The 20,777-nt window shown below is 41.5% G+C and overlaps 1 protein-coding gene across 3 annotated transcripts in view; it reads left to right on the top strand.

Annotated features, from left to right (window-relative positions):
* CNTN5 (contactin 5) overlaps positions 1–20,777 on the top strand; it is a 1,171,322-nt gene that overhangs the window by 787,956 nt on the left and 362,589 nt on the right. For all 3 annotated transcript variants that reach the window (XM_090030265.1, XM_090030258.1, XM_090030254.1), the window contains one exon: positions 8,754–8,849. In XM_090030265.1, coding sequence (XP_089886391.1) covers positions 8,754–8,849 — 96 coding nt within the window. The remainder of the gene's footprint in view (positions 1–8,753; positions 8,850–20,777) is intronic.

Genomic DNA, 20,777 nt, shown 5'->3' with positions numbered 1-20,777 from the left:
TTTGTACACTTGGCCCCTTTGGGTCCTCGGACCCCTGGCCCCACATGCAGCCCCTCCTCTGGGCCTTAGCCTTTCCTAAGCTGCTGAACCCCTTATTGGGCCCTGTTCTCAGTCCAAGGGCTCCTGGGTTACCAGCTCTCTAAATAGGCCTTGAGCCATCCACTGCAGGGCTCAAGGCTGAACTATCAGTTTAAGTTAATTAAACATGAAGCATCTGGCAGACACCCAAAACCCTCTATGGGCTTAGCACAAACAAAGGCCATTCACCTGTAAAAGCCCACTCTTTCTTAACCCAGGGAACTTGCCTCAGTTCCCAGGCCCACAGAGTCATTGAACAAAACCCAGGTCCCTTCAGGAGCCCTGCTGCCCGGCAGCCAGGAGCTCCTCCCTGCATAGTGCCTGGGGAGAAAGTAACGGACTGGTGCAGGCTCTGGGCTTATATAGCTCCAGCCTTAGCTCCCCCCTGCCACCAGCAGGTGGCTTTACAAGCTGTTTGTGCCCTTAAGGGAACAGGTACACCCAGTGCCCTGCTACAAACAGTTTAAGCTCTTTCCCGTTAATTTGCTGAGTTTGAATTGTGGCACAGAGGCAATGTTAGTACCACTTCAGAGATTTTTCCTCTCAAAACTCTTTTCTATGATCCTTAGATAACTGTATATATATCAAAAAGATGGACTTCCTTAGTTCTACTCACCTGATGGCAGTGTCCCCCAGCAGCAATGCTGGCTAGGGTATCCTTTCTCCTCCCTCGCATCCCAGGTCCCAAACTGGAAGTGCTCTGGTGAGCTGGCTCCAGGCTATCCCTTCGCACCCAGCCTTCAGACCCCAGACTCTTGTGTGCTTGAAAGTGACTGCTCTCAACGCTTTGATCTGTGGTGTGCTTGGGAGCAGCTGCTGGGGACAACTCTGAAGCACTGTCAGCAGAGTATCAGCATCTAATTTATTTCACAATTTAAACTAAAACTTAGGTCATTTCTTTGTAACTTAAAAAGGGTCATACAATTTTAATACATACCTTTCATTATTCCCTAATCAGTTGTATGGCACCTTTAACATTTATCAAGCACTTAAATTGCTTACCAAAATATATACATCTCATTTTGTGTGTTATCACTTTTTAATGGTGTTTGCCATGTCTAAAGCCTGTAAGGGCAAATTCTTCTGCAATATTCTACATTATGACAATCATCACATCATTCTGGAAAACTAAATGCTTTAAAAGATCTAAGTTTGAAGCTGTATGTGTGTCATTTTAATTTTCTTCTTAATTAATTAATCAGAGAGGATAATTATCCTCTCTTTTTGCGGGTATCCACTTGTAAAATGCTAAATGTGCCCAGCATCTGAATTGCACAAATGTTTATTTTTGAAAGTTTGATGGAGTGTTTGTATACTGCTAAATGGAAATATTTCAGCAGTAGTTACTGCTGACAGATAAATGAAGAGAAAGCCTGACCAGTATCTACTTTCAATTCCTTATTAAGTTATATCTTGGTTGTAATAATTACAGATTTTATGAATGTTGTTATAGTTGGCATCCTCGTGTAAGGATACAGAAATAATTGTCATATAGTTCAATAGGGAAAACAGAGACACAAGACACTGTGGTTGAAGTGTAGACTAGATTCAGAAAGTCATTGTAAAAGTTCAGGTAAATGTATGATAGGATCCAGCTATAAAGTTGTTGTACGTTTTCCAGGTCTAACTTTATAAGATAGATAGCTACTTTACACATGCAGCCAGTCTAAAGTAATTGTGTAATTAACCAGTCCACATCCTTTCTTTAGAGGGGAGCCCAAAACTGGACACAGTACTCTAAATGTGGCCTCACCAGTGCCAAATAGAAGGGAAAAATCACTTCTCTTGACCTGCTGGCAACACTCCTACTAATGCAGTCCAGTATGTTGTTAGCTTTTTTTACAACAAGGGCACACTGTTGGCTCATATTCAGCTTATTGTCCACTGTACCCCCAGGTCCTTTTCTGCAGAGCTGCTGCCCAGCCAGTCAGTCCCAAGCTTGTACTGGTGCATGGGATTGTTGCATCCTAAGTGCAGGGCTTTGCACTTCTCCTTGTTGAACCTCATGAGATTTCTCTTGCCCAATCCTCCACTTTGTCTAAGTTTCCCTAAATCGTAGCCCTACCCTCCAGTGTATCTACTGACTACTCTCTTCAGTTTGGTGTCATCTGCATACTTGCTGAGATTGCACCCTATGCCATCTTCCAGGTTGTTGATGAAAAACAAAACTAGCCTCACGACCAAGCCCTGGGGCACTCCACTTTATACCAGCTGCTAACCATCAAACCATTGATTACTACCCTTTGAACCTGACTATTCAGCCAGTTTTCTGTCCACCATCCAGTCCTTTCATCCAATCCATGTTTCCTTAGCTTGCTTGCAAGAATATTGAGAGACCATATCAAAAGCCTTGCTAAAATCAAGGTATATCATGTCCACTGCTTTTCCTGCATCCACAGAGCCAGTCATGTCATAACAGAAGGCAATCAGGTTGGTTGGGCATGACTTGCCCTTGGTGAATCCATTCCGACTCACTTCCTAATCAACTTCTTTTCCTCCAAGTACTGGGAAATGGATTCCTGCTCTATGATTTTTCCAGGGATTGTGATGAGGCTGACTGGTCTGTAGTTTCTGGATTCCTCCTCCTTCTTTTTCTCATCATGCAGACATAATAGATCATAACAGCTGGTGCGCACTCAGGAGCAGTTCCCCTTCCCCTTTTAAAACAAGGAAAATGTTTGCCCATTCACTGTTTCATTTGAGCAGCACAGCACTGCTACATGGTCCTTTCTGTAGGACAAAACATTTTTTTTCATTTTTCCCCTTGCTGCTGATCTAACCTGATGAGACCTTTAGAATCTGCTTACTCTGTCTAGTTATCCATCTAAATAAAAGAAACTGAATGTTAATAAGGGTGGTATTTAGAAGAAGTCTGAGGCACTATTTCTTGGATAAAAGTAGCCAACACTGCTGTTTTATCAAACTACATACCCCCTCCTCCCCACCTTATTTATTTTTCTTTGTTATCTCCATAGGGAATGTGACATTGTGACCTATTAAGGAAGTAAAATGGTGTGGTTCTGAACCTAACCTTCACTGCTGCCCTCCGCTTTCCTAGCCGCTGGGTGTTTTTAGGGATCTTTACTATATTGATGCTAGCGGTCTGTACCTTTTAGGTTGTTCTGACTGGTTAGAGGTACATCTTGTTTGTTTTCTCTCCCCTCCTTCAATTAGGCTGTTCTGTGATCTGTCATGTTTTTTTCAGTGCAGACTCCGATAGTGTGGTAAGCGAAATAGAGGTCTTTCCATGTTTCTTTGTTTACAAATAGTTAGATCTTTACTATGCAGCTTTAGTGGCCGTTTCATTTAGGGCCTCTAGAAGTTCACAGCTACCCGCAAATAACCTTCATCCATGTATATGGCTCACTGGGCATATCCACACATTCATTAATGTGCCTTAGATACTGCACATTTAGTTTAGTACTTGCTTAATGAAATACTAAGTGCACAGTAACTAGAGTTACTATGCAGTAGCACCAGTGCATGGCTATTGTGTGATGCTTACTGTGTATTAGCCTAATAACACTTTGCAGTAGGCTATTAGCATGGTTTTTAACTGCCATGCTACTACGCAGTGTTATTAGGCTAATGCGCAGTAAGCATCTTGTGTAGACGCGCCCACTGTGAATAATTCATTGCCATAAGCTGTGACTGTACTATTTTTTAAAGATGCTGCATTCCCTTTCCATGCTTTGTGAATAAATCTCTAAAACTGTGTTCACATTAGAAATGGTGACAGACACTTATTATCCATACATTTTCAAAGTGGTAAGGTCGTAGCTCATATCAAAGCTGATGGAAGTCATGCAGCTAAAACCCCAGGCATTGCTTTGAAAATGTACAGTATATGTTATCATCTTTGCCACTAAAGCTAAGATAAGGGTAAACAAGTCTAATTTCTCAGGGTATGAAATGAACACCTGCCAAGCACAGAAAGGTAGTTTGTATCCACCATCCAAGTATGCTTTGCACTGGTGCATTCCATATGGGGTTAGGTTTTTTTTCCCAGTACTGACTTCTATTGCAGCTAGATTATTGGATTTGGTGTCCAAGAGTATAGAAGAACATAATGCTTCTTATAACTAATATAGTATTCCTTCTGTTTTCCTGCTCCCCATTTTAAGTGTGTGCATGTATATACAAATTTAGATTAAGTAGCTACCTCTCCTTTGCTAAATGTAACCCCTGAGCAAGATTTAAATCCTTAAGATTTTTTTTAAAAGGATATTGACATTCATCTTATAATCAGCAGTTAATTTGCTATCTCTCTGACATCTCTCTGCCAAACTAATGATTTTAATGGGAGAACTGCATGCAGCATCCTGCATCTTCACCTTTTTCCAGGTATTGCAACATTTGTATTAAGAATTTTGTAGCCAGAGACATTCTTTAGAAGTGTGTTCCTGGTTTGATGGTTAATTAATGGCAAATACATGTAGTAGCATAAATGTTTTACCTTTCTCATTACTCAAAAGTTTTAACCATACCTGGTTGACAAGTTCAGTCTTTGGTTTTCACTGTGGAGAAGAATGGAAAAATACTTCAAATTGAAGTGAAAGGACAAACCTCAAACATTTTATCCAAAAGACATCTATTCCTGTATCTAACAAGTGGGGTTTATTTTCATGAAAAACAACATTTTCAGAAAAAAAAATTTAAATACGTTTTAAAAAATCCAATAAATTAAACCTGAAATGTTGTTTTATGGAAGCTACATGTCAAGTGCCTCGTATTTCTCTTCTCACGTTCCGGTTTGAAATGAGATGAGGACTACTGAAATATAAATGAAAAGGATGGGTGCAAAACACCTGAACCCTTAACTCCCAGGAGAGTACAATAGCATTTCAAAACTGAAACATTTTACTCTTTAGGTGAAATATTTTTTTATAAATAAAATGTTGATATATGTTTTTCAACAAAATCTTGAATGTTCAGTAGAACATTTTCAATCATATTGTAGACTATCTTGGAGCTTGAAAACAATTTGAGATACAATTTACAAAACCAAAATTGAAAAACTAAGCTTTACAAATGCAAAACACTACATTCCTGAGTGGTCTTATTTTTCACTGTTAAAAAAAACTCAATCCTTCAAAATACACTAATATAGCTTGTTTATTTTCAGCTAGCTAATGTTCCGATCTAGTTATGAAAAAATTAAAAAATAATGTAGGTTTTTTTATAGCACTAATTATCACACAGATTCAGAAAGGCAGGCTCACAGTAAGGGTCTCAGGAAGTCTTTGTGAAATGCTTTAATGATTCCATTAGGAATACAGTGGCAAAACTTTATTTTTGAAATTTGTGAAAAGGAAGTATCATTTCCTGATTATATCTATTCATATGCCTAGAAAAATTCCATGAGTTGAGTATCTCTCAATGTGCATAGCTCCTCTGGATTCACAACACATCTCCTTCTCAAAATATATTGAAACCACAGCATATCAATTCCAGTTCCATCCAAATTTTAAATTCACTAAGGCTTGTTTATACATACCATTTGAGATTCAAAGAACATTTTTCAGAATAAATCAAAGAACATATTTTAGGGGGCTCTCAGATCTTATTTAGGGAAGTTTCATCAGATCCTATCTCAAAGGAGGCCTAGAGGAAAAATTTCAAAGAACATTCATGGTGTCCATTGTTCATTTTGCCTGTACAATTGACCTTGAACTTGTTAACAGATGTACTAACAGGCCCTGGAAAAATAAAACATTTACACCAGTATAATCAGTTTTATGCTATCATAAAAAGTATTGGATACAAAATGCAAAGCTCTACATTAGCATAACTTCACCTGTTCTTTTGAAGAAATCTGCTGGAGAAAGAAATAGGGGGGAAATTACATAATTTTAAGTTATATCAACTGAGGACAAGAATCTGAATTCATTGCATAGTAAAATTGCACTTAAAAACATTTCCCCTACCTATTCTCTCCTTGTAAAGGCCTTTTCACATGTTGCTCAAATATTGATTGATGTTAATGCTAGCTCAAGTTTGGAGCAGTTGTACCTTAAGGCTAAACATTTTCTCTGACAGCCCCCCATCTATACAGCTGTGACTGGGCTCTAGAGGGCAGGCAAGCAGGGGCCTCACATGAATGTATAGCTATGAGTTGCAAGTACATGGCTGGTGAGTCAGGATAGGTTTCTACCCCTGCTTTAGGCAGAGGTATGTGAGATATGGGTTGTGCAGGTGGGAACATGAAGCTGGGAGGTGGAGAGTTAATGGAATGGTGGGGGGGGTAATAAAATGGGTGGGGGAAAGGAAATGAGAGTGGGGGAAGGAGATGAAATGAAGGAAACCAGCCACTGAAAGATAAAATAAAAAGAAATAAAAAACAAAAGACATAAAGAGGAAGTAAATTAAAGAAGGTCTCCTTTTTTAATAAACTGGGATTTGGGATAGGGTTGTAGGGGGTGCTGGTTGTGCTTTTGCAGGTGGCTGGGAGTGGGAGTGGTGCTTTGTGGGGAGCTACTGGTGCTACCCCAGGAAGGAAGTCCCAGCTATGGAGACCCAATCTGGCCCCCTACCTTTTTCTCCCCTATCTACCCTAGGTCCTACTCCTGGACCTGTCTATGCCCTGTGACTAGCTAGCTGGATATTTGCAGAGTTGCACTGCTGAGGGTGGGAAGGTCACACCACCAGGAGTGAGAGGTGAAATAGACTTGGTGCCAGAAGTGCTTCCTGGGCAGTAGAGGTCAGGGGGTGGAAATTTTGTCCACACAGAACAGGAGGGTGGGGGAAAGGACACTGCATCCTGGAATGCTGGAGGACTGCAACTTGGGTGGCTCATATGTGGGGAGTGGCCACACATTAATGGATCATAAGCTTGGTAACACAGATCAGAGATAAATCTGACCTGCAGTGGAGTAACTTCAAGTCACCTACAATACACTTAAAACGAGTCTCAGGTGTTAATGTGTGGACAATCCAGGGGTTAAAAGTTCCAGGAGCTGCCTAAAATTAATGTGTAATAAGGTCCTTAGTGAGGCTGATTTTGTAGTATTGTTCTTTACCTGTCAACTTGTATGATGTTAATATACCTTAGTTAACAACTAGTATGTTCCAGAATGCTTTAGTATATACTGTTGAAATGCAAAAGCCAATGCATGTCAATGATAGATTATATATTATATACATACTGATATATTTAGATATTTACAGTGTTTCCCATCACCAAAGCATGTAGCATCTTACAGCATAAACCTATTTTTTCTTTAAATACTCAAGCTGGACATCACCATGAAATTTGGATAGGGACCAGGTCTAAAGTTTCCTGTGGTCAATGGAGCAATCACATCTTCTCAATGAAAAATAAATAAATATAAACTATTCATAACCATGTGCTGCAACTTGATTCAAAAGTTTAGCATAAGTAGCATATGCCTTATTCAGTTTCTATTGCTGGCAGCAATTTAGAGAGGCAAAATGTAATCATCTGGAATTTGGTTATGAACAGAATACTGGAGAAACCATCCAGGAAAGAGTATTAAGTCTGTGTACAGGCATTTGGGGAGGTTATAGGGAGGTTATATCAGGTTCAAAATGGCTACCTAATCTAGCTTAGATCCACCTAACTACAGTCAGATCTGTACCTGGGCAAACTAAGTGCAAACTGTACAGAAGTTCAGGATAGTTAGAGGGACATAAAAATGGTTGACCTGATCCAAAATTACCCCTACCTCCAAGGTACACTCAGCTTAGATCGCGTTGGTTCCCCTGCCCCCTTCTTCGGAGGCCACCAACCTCCCCATCCTGCAAGCAACTTCAGGTGACATTTTTACCATAATTCACCAGTGTGGGAGCTGAGCAAGGGCTGGAGAGGGTTGGTTCACCAGATGGGTGGGGTTGTTCAGCTAGGAGGCAGTGGGCTAAAAATAGCCCTTGGTCCTGGAGGCTGGGGAAGACAGTGTCTCTCCCACTCACCCCCTGGTCTCTCCTGTGGACTCAACTTGCCTTTCCCCTCCCCCCCAATCCCCGAACCCTTCCACAGATGCTGTCTTTCCTTCCAATTCCCCAATCTCAGTAGCAGACCATGTGTACCTCCCAAATCTCCCTTCCCCCTCCCCCACATTAGACCCTCCGTCATAACTTACATTACATTGGGTGGCCATTTTTAACTCAATCTAACCTCCCCCTAACATCCCAAAGTCTATATGCAGCCAAAAAGTAAATCTATACTATGTTGGAGATTTGCTTTTAGAAATAGGGTAGCTGATTCTCCTTTCCACTTACAAGAATGCATTGTACCCGGTATTCTTTGGATGACACATTAATAACCTTCTTCAGGCTGCAGGCTAGACACAAAGCATTTTCCTTGCCTAGATATTTCTTCTCAGTATGCATGAATGACTTCTACTGGTGAACAATATAAACTGGAAATGGCAAACAGAAATAAAGGCCTACTAAATGTCCATTATAAATCATAAATTGCCTAGTGTTTTTTTCTGATGTTGTGTCCAGTCACTGCTATGAGTAATAAATAGTGTTGCTATAACATAGAAATCTCTGAAGTGGAAATTACACATATTTTTAAAGCCCTCATATCATAGATTGAGTAATGAAGAAGGGTACTGCCAGCTTTACACAAAGAAGTAAAGTGCAAGATACAAGAGTAGCAAAGCTTAAGATCTTCCTCTGCATGGAATTAAAATACTGTATTCTTTTAACAGATCTGGGCAATTTTAGTGGACGGACAAGAAGTGCAGTGTCTGTACGGGAAGGTCAAGGAGTTGTTCTGATGTGCTCTCCTCCGCTACATTCACCAGGTATAGTAGGCTGCATGTTGTAGTGATATGGCTGTTTTTCTGTATGTTCATTATTTTACAATGTATGCTTGATTGTGAAACATTAAGGGTAAAATCTGCACAGTTCTTCTGACAATTCTTTGAGTACCAAAGGAGTAATTAAAGATCACCTACTGTAAATGTCATTGAATAGAGGGAGAGTTTCTGTGGTGATTGCCTTATTCCCACTGTAACTGTTGAGTGTAACTTCAATAGTTTCCATGCCACCAGTGACTAATATGTTGCCTTGAGGTCACAGAAGGAGATTTTTCTTAGAGTTTAGAAACCTTCAAAAATTGTTCTAAATGCCAGTGTTGAGAGACTGTTGTTGAATTTTGTTTTAAGTAGCAGATGCAGGATTGTGCTTGCATAACCTTTCCATATAGCTCTGTTGCCAGCACAATAGCATCTTTGCTAAAAGTCAGAAATGTCATAAATCCTAGAAAATGGATCTCTCTGAATTTCCAAACCAAAGTTTGGATGTGCCAAAGAAATTATGTTTCTTGCTTTTCAAACTGGCCCTCCTGCAGTGCCTACAGATTGGTAAATACATCTCATACAAAGTCTTACATTTGCATGCAAATATCTAATGCATAGAAAAACTTTCAGTGACACAGTATCTTCCTTGTGACTACATATTGTACTGTAGGCGTTAGTTTAATATTGAGAGGTGGATTTACTTTTTGTCTTCAGCTTGCAGTTAGAGAGGTACATCACACAGGAAAGGGAAGAACTTTTGGAAGTGTTAAGAAAAAAGTCTTTTCTAAGTCTGTTTTGGAGAACAGTTGTGTTTTATTTCTTTGAAATGTATATTGAGAGAGAGGCTGGTTTCCACAGCACTGATTTCAAGGCATGTCTCCCCCTGTCCTGCTCCTAACATTTATTACCGTTTTTTCCTAGGCTCATTTCTGAGCTGTTGCCTTTTATTTGTAATACCTAATCTGTTTTTTATCTTAACTTAGTATATTGAAGCAATGAACTCCTCTTCATTGCAGTCTATTTTACTGCACTGAGGTTTTACTCCTCTATGTGAGTCTTCAATGAGAATGTAGTAAAAGTAGCTGGGTAGTTCCAGCACAGAGTTGCTGGGTCTGACTTCACCAGAAAAAGTATGACTATACTGGAAACGTACTATGTTAGGCAGCAATACCTTTGAAAATATTGAGCTGCTCATATAGGCTGCTTCCCCAAGTAGAAGCAATGTAGCAGTCAGTGTTCATGCAATGGTGTGGGTGAGCTAACTGGCATTGTCACTCAGCAGGGAACCTATTAGCCTGAAATAGAGGCCGCTGGAGAAGGTGGGGGGAATACAGGCCAAAAGTAGCGTGTTTGAGGTGCTTCTGAGTGGAACTGTAAATTTGTGGTATAGATCTGAGGACAGGCACTGCAAGATTAGGTGGATGCAACTGCAGTAAGCCAACACCTCTTCAAACCTGTCATCCCAGAAAACACAGCTCCTCCTTACATATGCCATCCATATCCCTATCTTTTCATGATGCTTTCAGCTGTATCTATCTGCGCTTCCAGAAAAGTAAAAGAGTTGCACTGCTGCTAAAAGTACATATTATCCAGCAAAATCTTTATCAGTGATGATATGCAAGGACTCCTGCAAACAGCCAGAGCCCAAGGAGGAGTTTTCAATAACAAATGTTGGAAAGGGCAAGGTTTTGTTTGCAAAGAGCATATTTGATATTGAAATCTAATGAATACGAAATCCTACACCGTTACTGTTACAAAGGCCATTTGCAAAATACAGCTGCACTTTAAAGTTTTGTATACAAGAGAGTCAAAATGTAAGAGTGGCTTCTGTCAGTTTTGGATTGGCTATTTTTAGGCATCTTGGGCCTAACTTTCAGAGATGTTGGGCACTTGTAATCCCTATTGTCTTCTACAGTTGCTTTGAAGAAGGAGATAGTGGACACTGAGAATCATATTAAAGACAGACCTGTAGATAAATAAATTGTCACAGTGGTATTCTACTACCTCCTTAGCAGATGCATCTATACTTTAGGCAGGGATTGACAACATTTTGAAAATGTAGCCAGTGCCATTAGCCACCAGTCCCCTCCAGCAACTGTGTGCAAAAGCTGCAGCGAAGAAGTGCTACCTTCCACCTGGGGTATAGCAGCTGGCTGGAGCAAAGGACGTGATGAGCATGTCATTAGCAAAATGTGGACTGGATCAAAAGGCTGTGGAATCAGCATGCCCTTAGGAAAATGCAGACTGGATCCAAACTTCTTGGGCCAGATGCAATCCCTTTGTGAACTGTATCTGGCCTATGGGCTATAGGTTGCCAACCCTTGCTTTAGAAGACCTATAAGATGTGTGGATGTCCCACATGACCACAAGTACAAATTTGGTTTTTATTTAGCTTTTGCATAGATTCTTGGATCTCCCGAGCCAAACTTTGCAGCTGTTACTCACATTGGGGAGCACTTGCTCACACAGGCAACAGACTGAAGATCTTAACTCAGGGTAGAATTCAGAGGTGGATCATCAAATGTAATCCCTTATGCAACTCCCTAAGGCAGGGGTGGACAGAATATAGCCCACAGGCCAGATCCAGACTGCCAACTGATTGGATCAGGCGCCTAGGGGGTACCTGCCAGTTGACTGGATACAGCCCATGGCTGCCCCCATAGCATGCAGTATGGGGCTCAGCCCCACCCAGGGCAGCCAGTGCTGAGCTCCAGCCCACACCCACTGGACCAGCCCTGGCCAGTGCACACAGATTACCAGCGGGGCTCCTCCTGGTGTGGCTGCATCTGCCCGGGAGCTGCTCAGCTCCCCTCTCTTCCAGTGGTGGCTCCTTCTCTTGCTCGTGCCGCACTACTCCAGGTGAGGAGGAAGTTTCAGGGAGGCAGCTCCTGGCCCAGCACACAGGGATTCTGCTCCATCTCCCAGCTGCCTTCCACCCACTCCACCCAACCAGTGCAGCAGGAGCAGGAGGAGGAGCCACCGCTACAAGTGAAGGGAGCTGAGCAGTGCCTGGGCAGATGCACAAACACAAGGAGAAGCTCCACTGGCCAGTGGGCATGGGCTGGAGCTCAGCAAGGCCAGCTGTGAGTTGGGCTCAGCCCCCTGCAGAGTGCCACAGGGGCATCTGCAAACTGCACCGCCCAGGCAAGCTCTGCTGCACACGTCCCCAACAGAACTGTTTGCTCACGTAATAAGCAGTACAGTTGGGTCTTTCAAAGCAAGTGACTATCACACTGACAGAGCAAAACTGACTGAGTTATTAATGTAATGTTTTTTCAAATGTGAGATAAAGTGCAGTTTAATCATACATCCACTAAATTTAGTCTCTCTCTCTCTCTCTCTCTCTCTCTCTCATACACACACATGTGCGCGCGCACCTCCCCCCCCCGTTCTTGACAACAAGCATGAACTTCTTTGCAAGCTCCCAGTGAATAGGGAATATTTTATCAGCTGGCTGCCAAGATGGCTAAGTGATAAAAATACAACGCTGATTTCTTTTCAGTTTACGGAAAGGAAACAGAAGAGAGACAAATAATACTCCATTTTGATGCATTTAATATGTTCATTTTTTTTAGTTATTAATTTCCTTCTTTGAAGATGGAAGAATAAAACAAACCCCCCGAAGAACAGTCAGCTAGCAACGAGGTTTTCCTCACATAATGAAAGGCAGGAGCATGATAGGGGATTGAGATTACCTAGATACTCTCCAATTCAAGGCTCCACCAATGGACTCCCAGGTGTTCCTCCTAAACCATCATTCTAGTTGAGATTTCCCACTCCCTCCAGACACTCCCTGCTGCACCCTTTCAGTTTATCCCTCTCTTGCAGCTTTGCCAGCTACCTCCTGCTTCTCCCCAAAACTGTTCCTCACCGAGCAGTTAAACAAAACATTCACAATTTCCATTACCTTTTCCAGCCATCTGTTAGGTAGGTCTCCAAATCAGCTTTATTCTCTCCCTAGGCCCTATTAGGTATTCCTCTCAGATAAAAGACCATTGATTTCAACCTCGTTAAATGAAAAGTTTGTTTAATGTTTCCATTTTAAAAGGCCTTTGCTGCATTTTTTCTATAAACAATATTATGTTTCTTTTCTGTTACATTCTGAAGAATGTAAATATGGGGCTTTATTCAGTTATTTAATCATCATAATTACAAGACTCACCATAGTGAGATTAAAAATGAATGGGAGATTTCATCCTGATTTACATTTTTCCCTCAGAATTAATACTTTCAGCTGAGCCTTTTAATGCTTTTATATCCAAAGCTGTTAGTATGTGCTTAATAGAGAATGAGCATTCTCATTGGTAGAATTAGAACAGTGTTTATGTATTACATCCTGTAAGCATGAAAAGCAGATGCATCCTCCTCCTTGCTCAAAGGGACATTCCCGTCTGCAAAGGATGATGCTTTATAATCTTTCCACATAACAGCTGTACAGATGTTAAATTGCAACTTTTATATCTCTTTCAAAAGAACAAATCTGGTTTTGCCCTATTTGGAAAATGTGCTCTAAGCTGCATCTTTTGTGTCTTTCCTTCTATACAACAAAAACTGTAGCTTCTATGGGAAATGTTTCACAGGATATGATTAGTGCCAATGTTACTGGGATCATAGTACTTCCTATGCATCTTTTGGATGTCTGCGTAGTGTTTTGCTAACCTGGCAAGTCGCTAAAACTAATAAGAACCTTTTCAGCTCAAAGATCAGGATTTTGATCGTAAGTTCTTTTCCATACTACAAAGCTGACTCTATCCTTACCTCATGATAATGACAAAAAACAATACAGGTAACATTGGAAGTAAGTTGCACAACTGCTCTGTGTCAGATCATTAAATATAATGGAAACCTGCTCCACATCACATCTCAAATTCTACAAAATGCATTTGTAAAGAAGGTCTGCATTAGTGGAGTAAATTTTGGAGACTAAAAAGCTTCATAAGAAAGACTGATCAGCATTAAGATGCCAAATCAGTTTAACTGAGTTTTGGGGAGGTTCATGTGGAGCAATAAGGGCACTTCTATATATGCTTCAGGGATTGTCGGGGGGAGGCACTTTAATTAGAGCAGCTCCCAGAGCTGCTGTAATGAAGCACCGCAACGTCTCATGCATCAGTGTCCGCACACTTAAAAATGGGGCTGGACATTTGAACTAATGCTTGTTCAACAAGCATTAGTTCAAGCACTCCTACTACCATTTTTAAACATGAGGATGCCAATACTAGAGATGTGGGAGGCTGCTGGAGTGCAGCAATTGCCATGCTCCAGCAGACTCAATTGAGTCTGCTCCAATGAGTAGGTATTACAGTGCTTTGGAGCAGCCTCTACACTTGTGCACAGGCACCCTAAACTCCTTGGCATAGGTCTGTTCTTTTAGTGGACTAAGTAAACTGAAATGCAATCTCAGGTACTGTAGCTACAAACAGGTATTGCATTTATCCCAGAATAAACCATTATTTCATGCAGTTGTTCAGACACTCATGTCTGTTGTCCTGTGATAAACCCGTAAAAGATTCACAGGATGAGAAGTGCTAACATTCACAGGACGTTGTGAAGTGCATCTGAATGGTTGTCCTGGGATTGCATTATTGAATCAGTGGCAGAAGAGTGACAATTCATTGAGCCACTCACTGAACCCCAATTGAAATAAAGCTGTATCCTTGCTTACCCCCCACCAGTCATAGGTTGAGACCCACCAGGTCTTCGTTATCCCTATGAGATCATAGTCAGTCTTGTTTAGCAAGAGGACCAGTTCCTCCTGTTTGTTCTCCAAGCTCCTGGCATTGAGGTACAGGCACATAAGTGTCCCAGTGGAGGCCCTAGTCTTCCCCACACATCATTCTGGTGCTGGGGTAGAGGTGGGTTCCCTTGAGTGCCTTAGCCTGCTGGATTTGCAAAAGTTGCCCAGTAAGCTTGTTGTGGCAGTTGCCCCCCCATTCCCCGGTGGGCTTAGTTTAAACCCTGGTCGAGCATGTTAAACATTCTGGCTGAGAAGAGCCTCCTCCCCAATGTAGTGAGGTGGAGGCTGTCTCTTCCCAGCAAACCACTGCCTCTCTCACCAAAGAGTGGACTGTGATTGTGGAAGCCAAAGCCTTCATGAAGACACCAGCGCTGCAGTCTTTGGTTAACTCCCTCGATCCTCCGCTCCCTCCTCAGCCCATAACCCAAAACTGGGAGGATTGAGGAAAACACCACATGTGCCCTCAGTCCCCTAAGCCCCACTCCCAAAGCCCTGTAGCCTCTCATGACCTATCTGGGATTGCTCCGAGCCATGTCTTCCATGCCCACATGGATAAGGAGCATAGGGTAGTGGTCGGTGGGCAAGCTCTCACAAAAAGGTCATAACAGGACAGGGACTTTAACTCTGGATTCAAAGGTCCTTGACTGAATACCTCTGGGCTTCCTTTCCAGCTTATTGTTACTTCTCAGTTTTCATTCTGAAAATTGACTGTGTTGTCATATCAGGATGGGAACCCATTGTATGAGATTATCAGCCAGTTTCAACTTCCTTGCTCTACCATGTTGTTATACTATCAGATCAATACCTGGTCTTGCATGTGATCATAAACTGCATCTGACTGGAGGTCGTGGTGGTAACATGGTGGGGCTACTCATGGTAGGGTAGCTCCTACAAAATTCCACAATGTTGCAACCTCCAGAGTAAGGTGAGCATAGTGCACCTAAAAACACTAGCCACCACTGTCTTTTGGGTATCCCTTGGTTGGACTAAGAGTAAGGGACATCACCTTGGCAAAAAATGGCCCTTGTTGAGGTGTTGGGCTGTCAGCAACAGCTTTAATTGGTTACTTTCTGGCAGAAGCTACAACCATCAAGGTACTGAATAGGTTTGGCCTTCAGACTGTCAGCATCTATATACAAGTGCAGAGGTTGCTCTGATGCACTGGAATTCCAGTGCATTGGAGAAAACTTAATTAATTGAGTCCACTGGAGTGTGGCGATTACTACTCTCCAGTAGCCTCCTGTGTCTCATGAATCAGTGTCCCCAGTCTTAAAAGCTTGTTTCAGCAAACTTATTTTTAAGTGCAGGGATGCTAATACACAAGATGTGGTAGTGCTTTAATTAGAGTGGTTCTCAGAGCTGCTCTAATTAAAGCACCGTCCCCCCATCCCCAGAGCATATGTAAAAGTGCCCTGTCTCAGTGGTCTAAAGTGGGGGTGCTAGATCAAAGGCAGTCTCCAAACCTTCATACTTGTGCCTAGGCATACACACTAAAGGTCTTCATGTGTAGACTTCTTACATGTACACTATGCTCCAGAGAACTGATGGTAGCCTATTATTAAATCAATACCTGCATCTTTTAAATCTTAACGTTTAGATCATACACCTCGGAGAGAAGAACACAAGAGAAAAGTCGTGAGCCTCTTCTCTCCCTTCTCACTGTTTTTAGAACTCACTGAAGTGCTGGATCATAGATGTCTTCCCTGTAGAGTGTATGTTCCAGTCAGCAGCATGCATTAGGTATATATAAAAGTCCTTTTTGTAGTAGCATATTCACCAGAGACACCTACATAAATCTCCAGTCTCCCTGCAGAATGTGCAGTTATCTAAGTCTGAGTCTTTGCTCCTCCTTGCTGTTCTATCCAGGCCAGAATTTTGCAAACAATGAAAAATGTTTTCCTAGTTGTTATTGCAAGAAAAAAATGTGATTGACTCCTACCCTTTCCCCCCATTAAACCAGTAGTTGGGGTCCAGTATTAGTCCTCTTCTCACTCATATTGTATTAGGGGTTCTCTCCCTTCCAAAAAGGGGGTAGGTGAGTAACCCACAAGTCACACACCAGGTGAAACCCAAATGTCACTCTTTATTGCAAAGGAAAATCAGCAACACACAGAGAAAATATACAAGCTTCTAAGCTGCAAGCACATCGGGCTGGAGAAAAGGCACTTCACACCCTATTCCCTATTATTACCTGATAGGTCTTGGGAACCCCACCCTGCATCCAGGGTGGTGAGACTACCTCCTTTATTGGGTCCTCAGCCTTGTCCTCCCTGAAGTAGTTCCACCTGGGACCTGACTCTTCCACTTTATATACCTTTCCTCCTACCAGTTATCTCCCCGAGAAGGGGGGTTCACTTTTAGCTTCACTGCCTTTTCTGGGATTAAAGCCAAGCTATTATCTCATTTTGCAAGCTGTTATTTTCTAAATTTGAATTGCTATATTTGCACTTCACTAGGCCCTGGACTTTCCAGGACCGTTGGTCGGTCTAGAGCAGTTCCCCTTTTACTTTATTCAGCAGCAAACTGCAGCAGATGCATTAGGTCATTACCTCCATTACCTCATGTCCTCCGGGTTCCGCGAAACTCACCCCCCCTTCAGGGTGCCAGATTGGCCTCCTCCCAGAAGCCTCTTCAAGTCAGACCTCACACATTGCCAAGTGAATAATCTCAGAGATGATCATCTATGTCACCCCATCTTTATTTCTTCCACCAGGTTCACGAGGTGACTGCTGATAACAGTGAAACTTCTTTTTCTAGTGACATTTGTTTCCATGTAAACTAACATTAATGGCTGCATCCATACATGCATGGACATTTGGTTTCCTGGGACAACTAGCAATGGTGCACCTTGTGCCGCTGCTAGTTGTCCATGGGGAACGCCTGTGCCATGTGTCCTCTGGTGCATGGCAGGTTACCCTGGGTGGGATAGGGGAAGCTGGGGTCAGCACTGGGCTGGCTCCAGCAGCCTCACCTGGAGGCCTGGAGGCTTCCCAGGGCCGCAGCAGTGGTGATCCTGCCATACGGAGCCTGGCTGGCAGATGGAGCACAGCTCTGGCTGGCCAGGTTCCAGTTTTGAGCGGTGTATGCTGGCCTTGCATGTGCCGCTCTGCTTTTTTTGTATGTACAGGTTTTTTTGACCCCTGGATATCTAGGGGTCAACCCCCGCTTCCCCCTCCCATGCTGCTTCCTTACAGCATGGAGAACAACTGTGTGGTATATGGCACCGCAGACTACATAGCCATGCTCGTCTAGATACAGCCAGTGGGACCATCCCTAGTCCTTGTCACAGCATATTAATTTATTAACTCTTATGACTTGTTTATCCAGATTGCTCATTATGGAGTCAACAAGCAAAATTAATTTCCTTTTCTTTATTTTTGGCATGGCCTTTTCATAGTGATCAACATCTTTTGGGCACTTCTTAATGTTTTCCTTCTCAGTTTAGTTGAAGTCATTGCAAGCATTTTTTTGAAGTATATGTGGGGTAGCATTATGGTAAATTATAATTGTTTAGTATATTGTTCTAGATAGTAGCATTTTTGGCAGTGTGATTATTATATATTTATTATATTTAATTATCTGAATGTGCATGGAGACCTAGCAATTTGTGCATAATATAAATGTGGATATAGAAATATGTGAGCTTAAGCTGTCCTCATAAATAATTCTGAAAGGTTTCTAAAACAAACAAAACTAAACTACAAAAGAACAAGGAAGTTAAATCAATGAAAAAAATGCACCACTGACCCACTTCCTATAAGTTCCCTCAAGGAACTTGTACTTTAGAGTGTTCTGCATAACTTGTCCAAGAGTTTGCACTGATCACTATCATCATTCCTCCACCTAACATGCACAATTGTAATTCTTATACAATGCAACAGATGTTACACTGAAATAAGCACCAAAAGTTTAGTGGCCTTAAAGTTGGTGGATCACTGACTGGAACTGTTCCCCCCCTCAGGGAGCATGAAAATCTAGAGAGGGAAAACTGGCTGACCTTGCCCAATTAAGCCAGCACACGATGCTGGATGAATGGGCAGCATTGACAGCATTCTGCTTCAGGGACGTATGCTACTGTTTCAGAGTCTCACTAATGTCAACAAATATTACTTCAGCTGCCAGTTCAAGAGAATCAAATATGAGGGAAGAGACTAAGAGAAAGGTAGAGAAGGGAGATTAATTAATTAAAAAATGTGCTGAGAACATTGGCTCCCACCATCATGCTTTATTGCCTTTCAGGCATCTGTCATATGCGGCTGCTTGTCTAGATCCTGACAAATGGGACAATAATGATGGAAAGTTTCTGTAATGGGCAAGCTTCATTTCCCTAGGGACAGGTTACTAGCCTGTTACTGGAATGTCCTAGTAAATTAGACCTAACTAGCAAGGGCTCTGAAACCCAGTGATTAAAGTAGACCTCACGATCCTGCCAGAACTAAAAAGAAAGCTTTGTTTATTCCATCATATTAAGATTCCTGTACAATTATCACAAATGCAAAATTGCCAGATGAAGTTAGTAACTAATCAGTAGCACTATGATTTTTTTTTATGTTGGAGCCTTTTTGACTTTTAAAATATTTAAGACCCTGTGACTAATGGATTATGGGAATGTACATAATGCACACAGCAGTTAAGTGGTATAGAAAAAGAAGACAAATTGACCCAATCTTTTCAGCTCTGGTCTTATGGTAAAATGGAAGGTGAAGCAACATAGTCTCAAAAACTTGCCAATGAACTAAATACCATATTTTTTGGTGGAAGAATAAGGGGAAAGAGTTCTATTTCAGTATCCAGTGCAATGGTAAAAAGTAATTAATTCCATGCTATCTCAATGGTAAATAGCATAGAAAAGTATGGTGAGAGAGAGAGAGAAAAGCCATAAAACTAAAGAGAAGAATCCTTATAGTTATATAATATTGATAAGAAGTATAAGATAAGAGGGAGGAGGGGATGATAAATGGTTTATTTGTAATGCTCCAAAGTCTACTTCATTCTCTGTAATACCCTTGTGGAATAGTCTTATAGGATTTAATAGGGATGTAATCAATAGAGCTTGTTTGAAATGTAAAGGAATTGACAACTATCCCCAATCTAGCTATGATTAACTGATCTGTATAAATTTTGTAGCAGAGGTAAATATTAAGGAGAAACCTGTAGGTAACAGGAAAGATGGCCTGGAGGACAGCTTTCTGGACTGGTGCTTAGGAAACTAGGTTCCATTCCCAGCTCAGCTACAGAGTTCTTAGATGAGATTTCTCCTCCCATGATATTACTCAGTGCGCACGTCTACATGTCCATTAATGTGCCTTAGATACTGTGCATTTAATTTAGTACTTGCTTAATAAAATGCTAACTACTAAATGCTCAGTAACCAGAGCTACTGTGTAATAGTGCCAGCACATGGTTATTTTGTGATGCTGACTGCCCACTACTAGCCTAATAACACTATGCAGTAGACTTTAGCACAGTTTTTAACCAATGTCCTACTACACGGTGTTACAAGGCTAAAGCACAATAAGCATCTCATTTTGACGCACCCCGTGTCTACTTGACAGGGATGTTTTGAGGGTGCAATTAATTAATGCTTTTGAGGTAGTCCAATCTTACACCATTGTTAGATCATAGGTCTCTTAATAGAAAAGCTGTAACTTACCATATTAATTCAAGGAGAATGCTCTGTTCAGAAGGGGGCAGTATGCAAGCAGACATGGATTAAAAAAAAATGCAACTAGGTATAGTTGTATTTTTTAAAAATCCACTTAATCCCCTTATATATCAGCCTTTCATTAATTTCCACCTATGTCATCTCATGCAATATAACAGTAACTGACAGCAGACTGATAGGATGAAGTTTGTTAGAATTCAACAATAAATGATTGGGGGGATTTAACAATGGAAGACTGAATTTGTGATAGAGGTATGATTCAGCATGACCAGATGTGAAACTGGATATCTATGTATATACTTGAATATTCAGAATAAAGTCTGAAAGATTACATCCAGACCTGTACCACTGTGCTAGCAATAAATATATTACTTTCATCTTTTGAAAATAAAATAAGTTTCCATGGTAGTAACAGGGAGCAGTGGATGTTATCCACTTCTTTGTGGTTACCACATCGAGGTGGGCTATTTTTAACAGTGCAATAATTAATAATACTCTTTGTGCAGATAATTTGCTTGCCCATTCCTGT

Source organism: Crocodylus siamensis, chromosome 1 (assembly GCF_052110815.1).
Source record: "Crocodylus siamensis isolate JL-2025a chromosome 1, ASM5211081v1, whole genome shotgun sequence".
Lineage (NCBI taxonomy): Eukaryota > Metazoa > Chordata > Crocodylia > Crocodylidae > Crocodylus > Crocodylus siamensis.
Note: the sequence above shows the minus strand (reverse complement) of the source record. Positions and strands in the feature narration are given on the sequence as shown.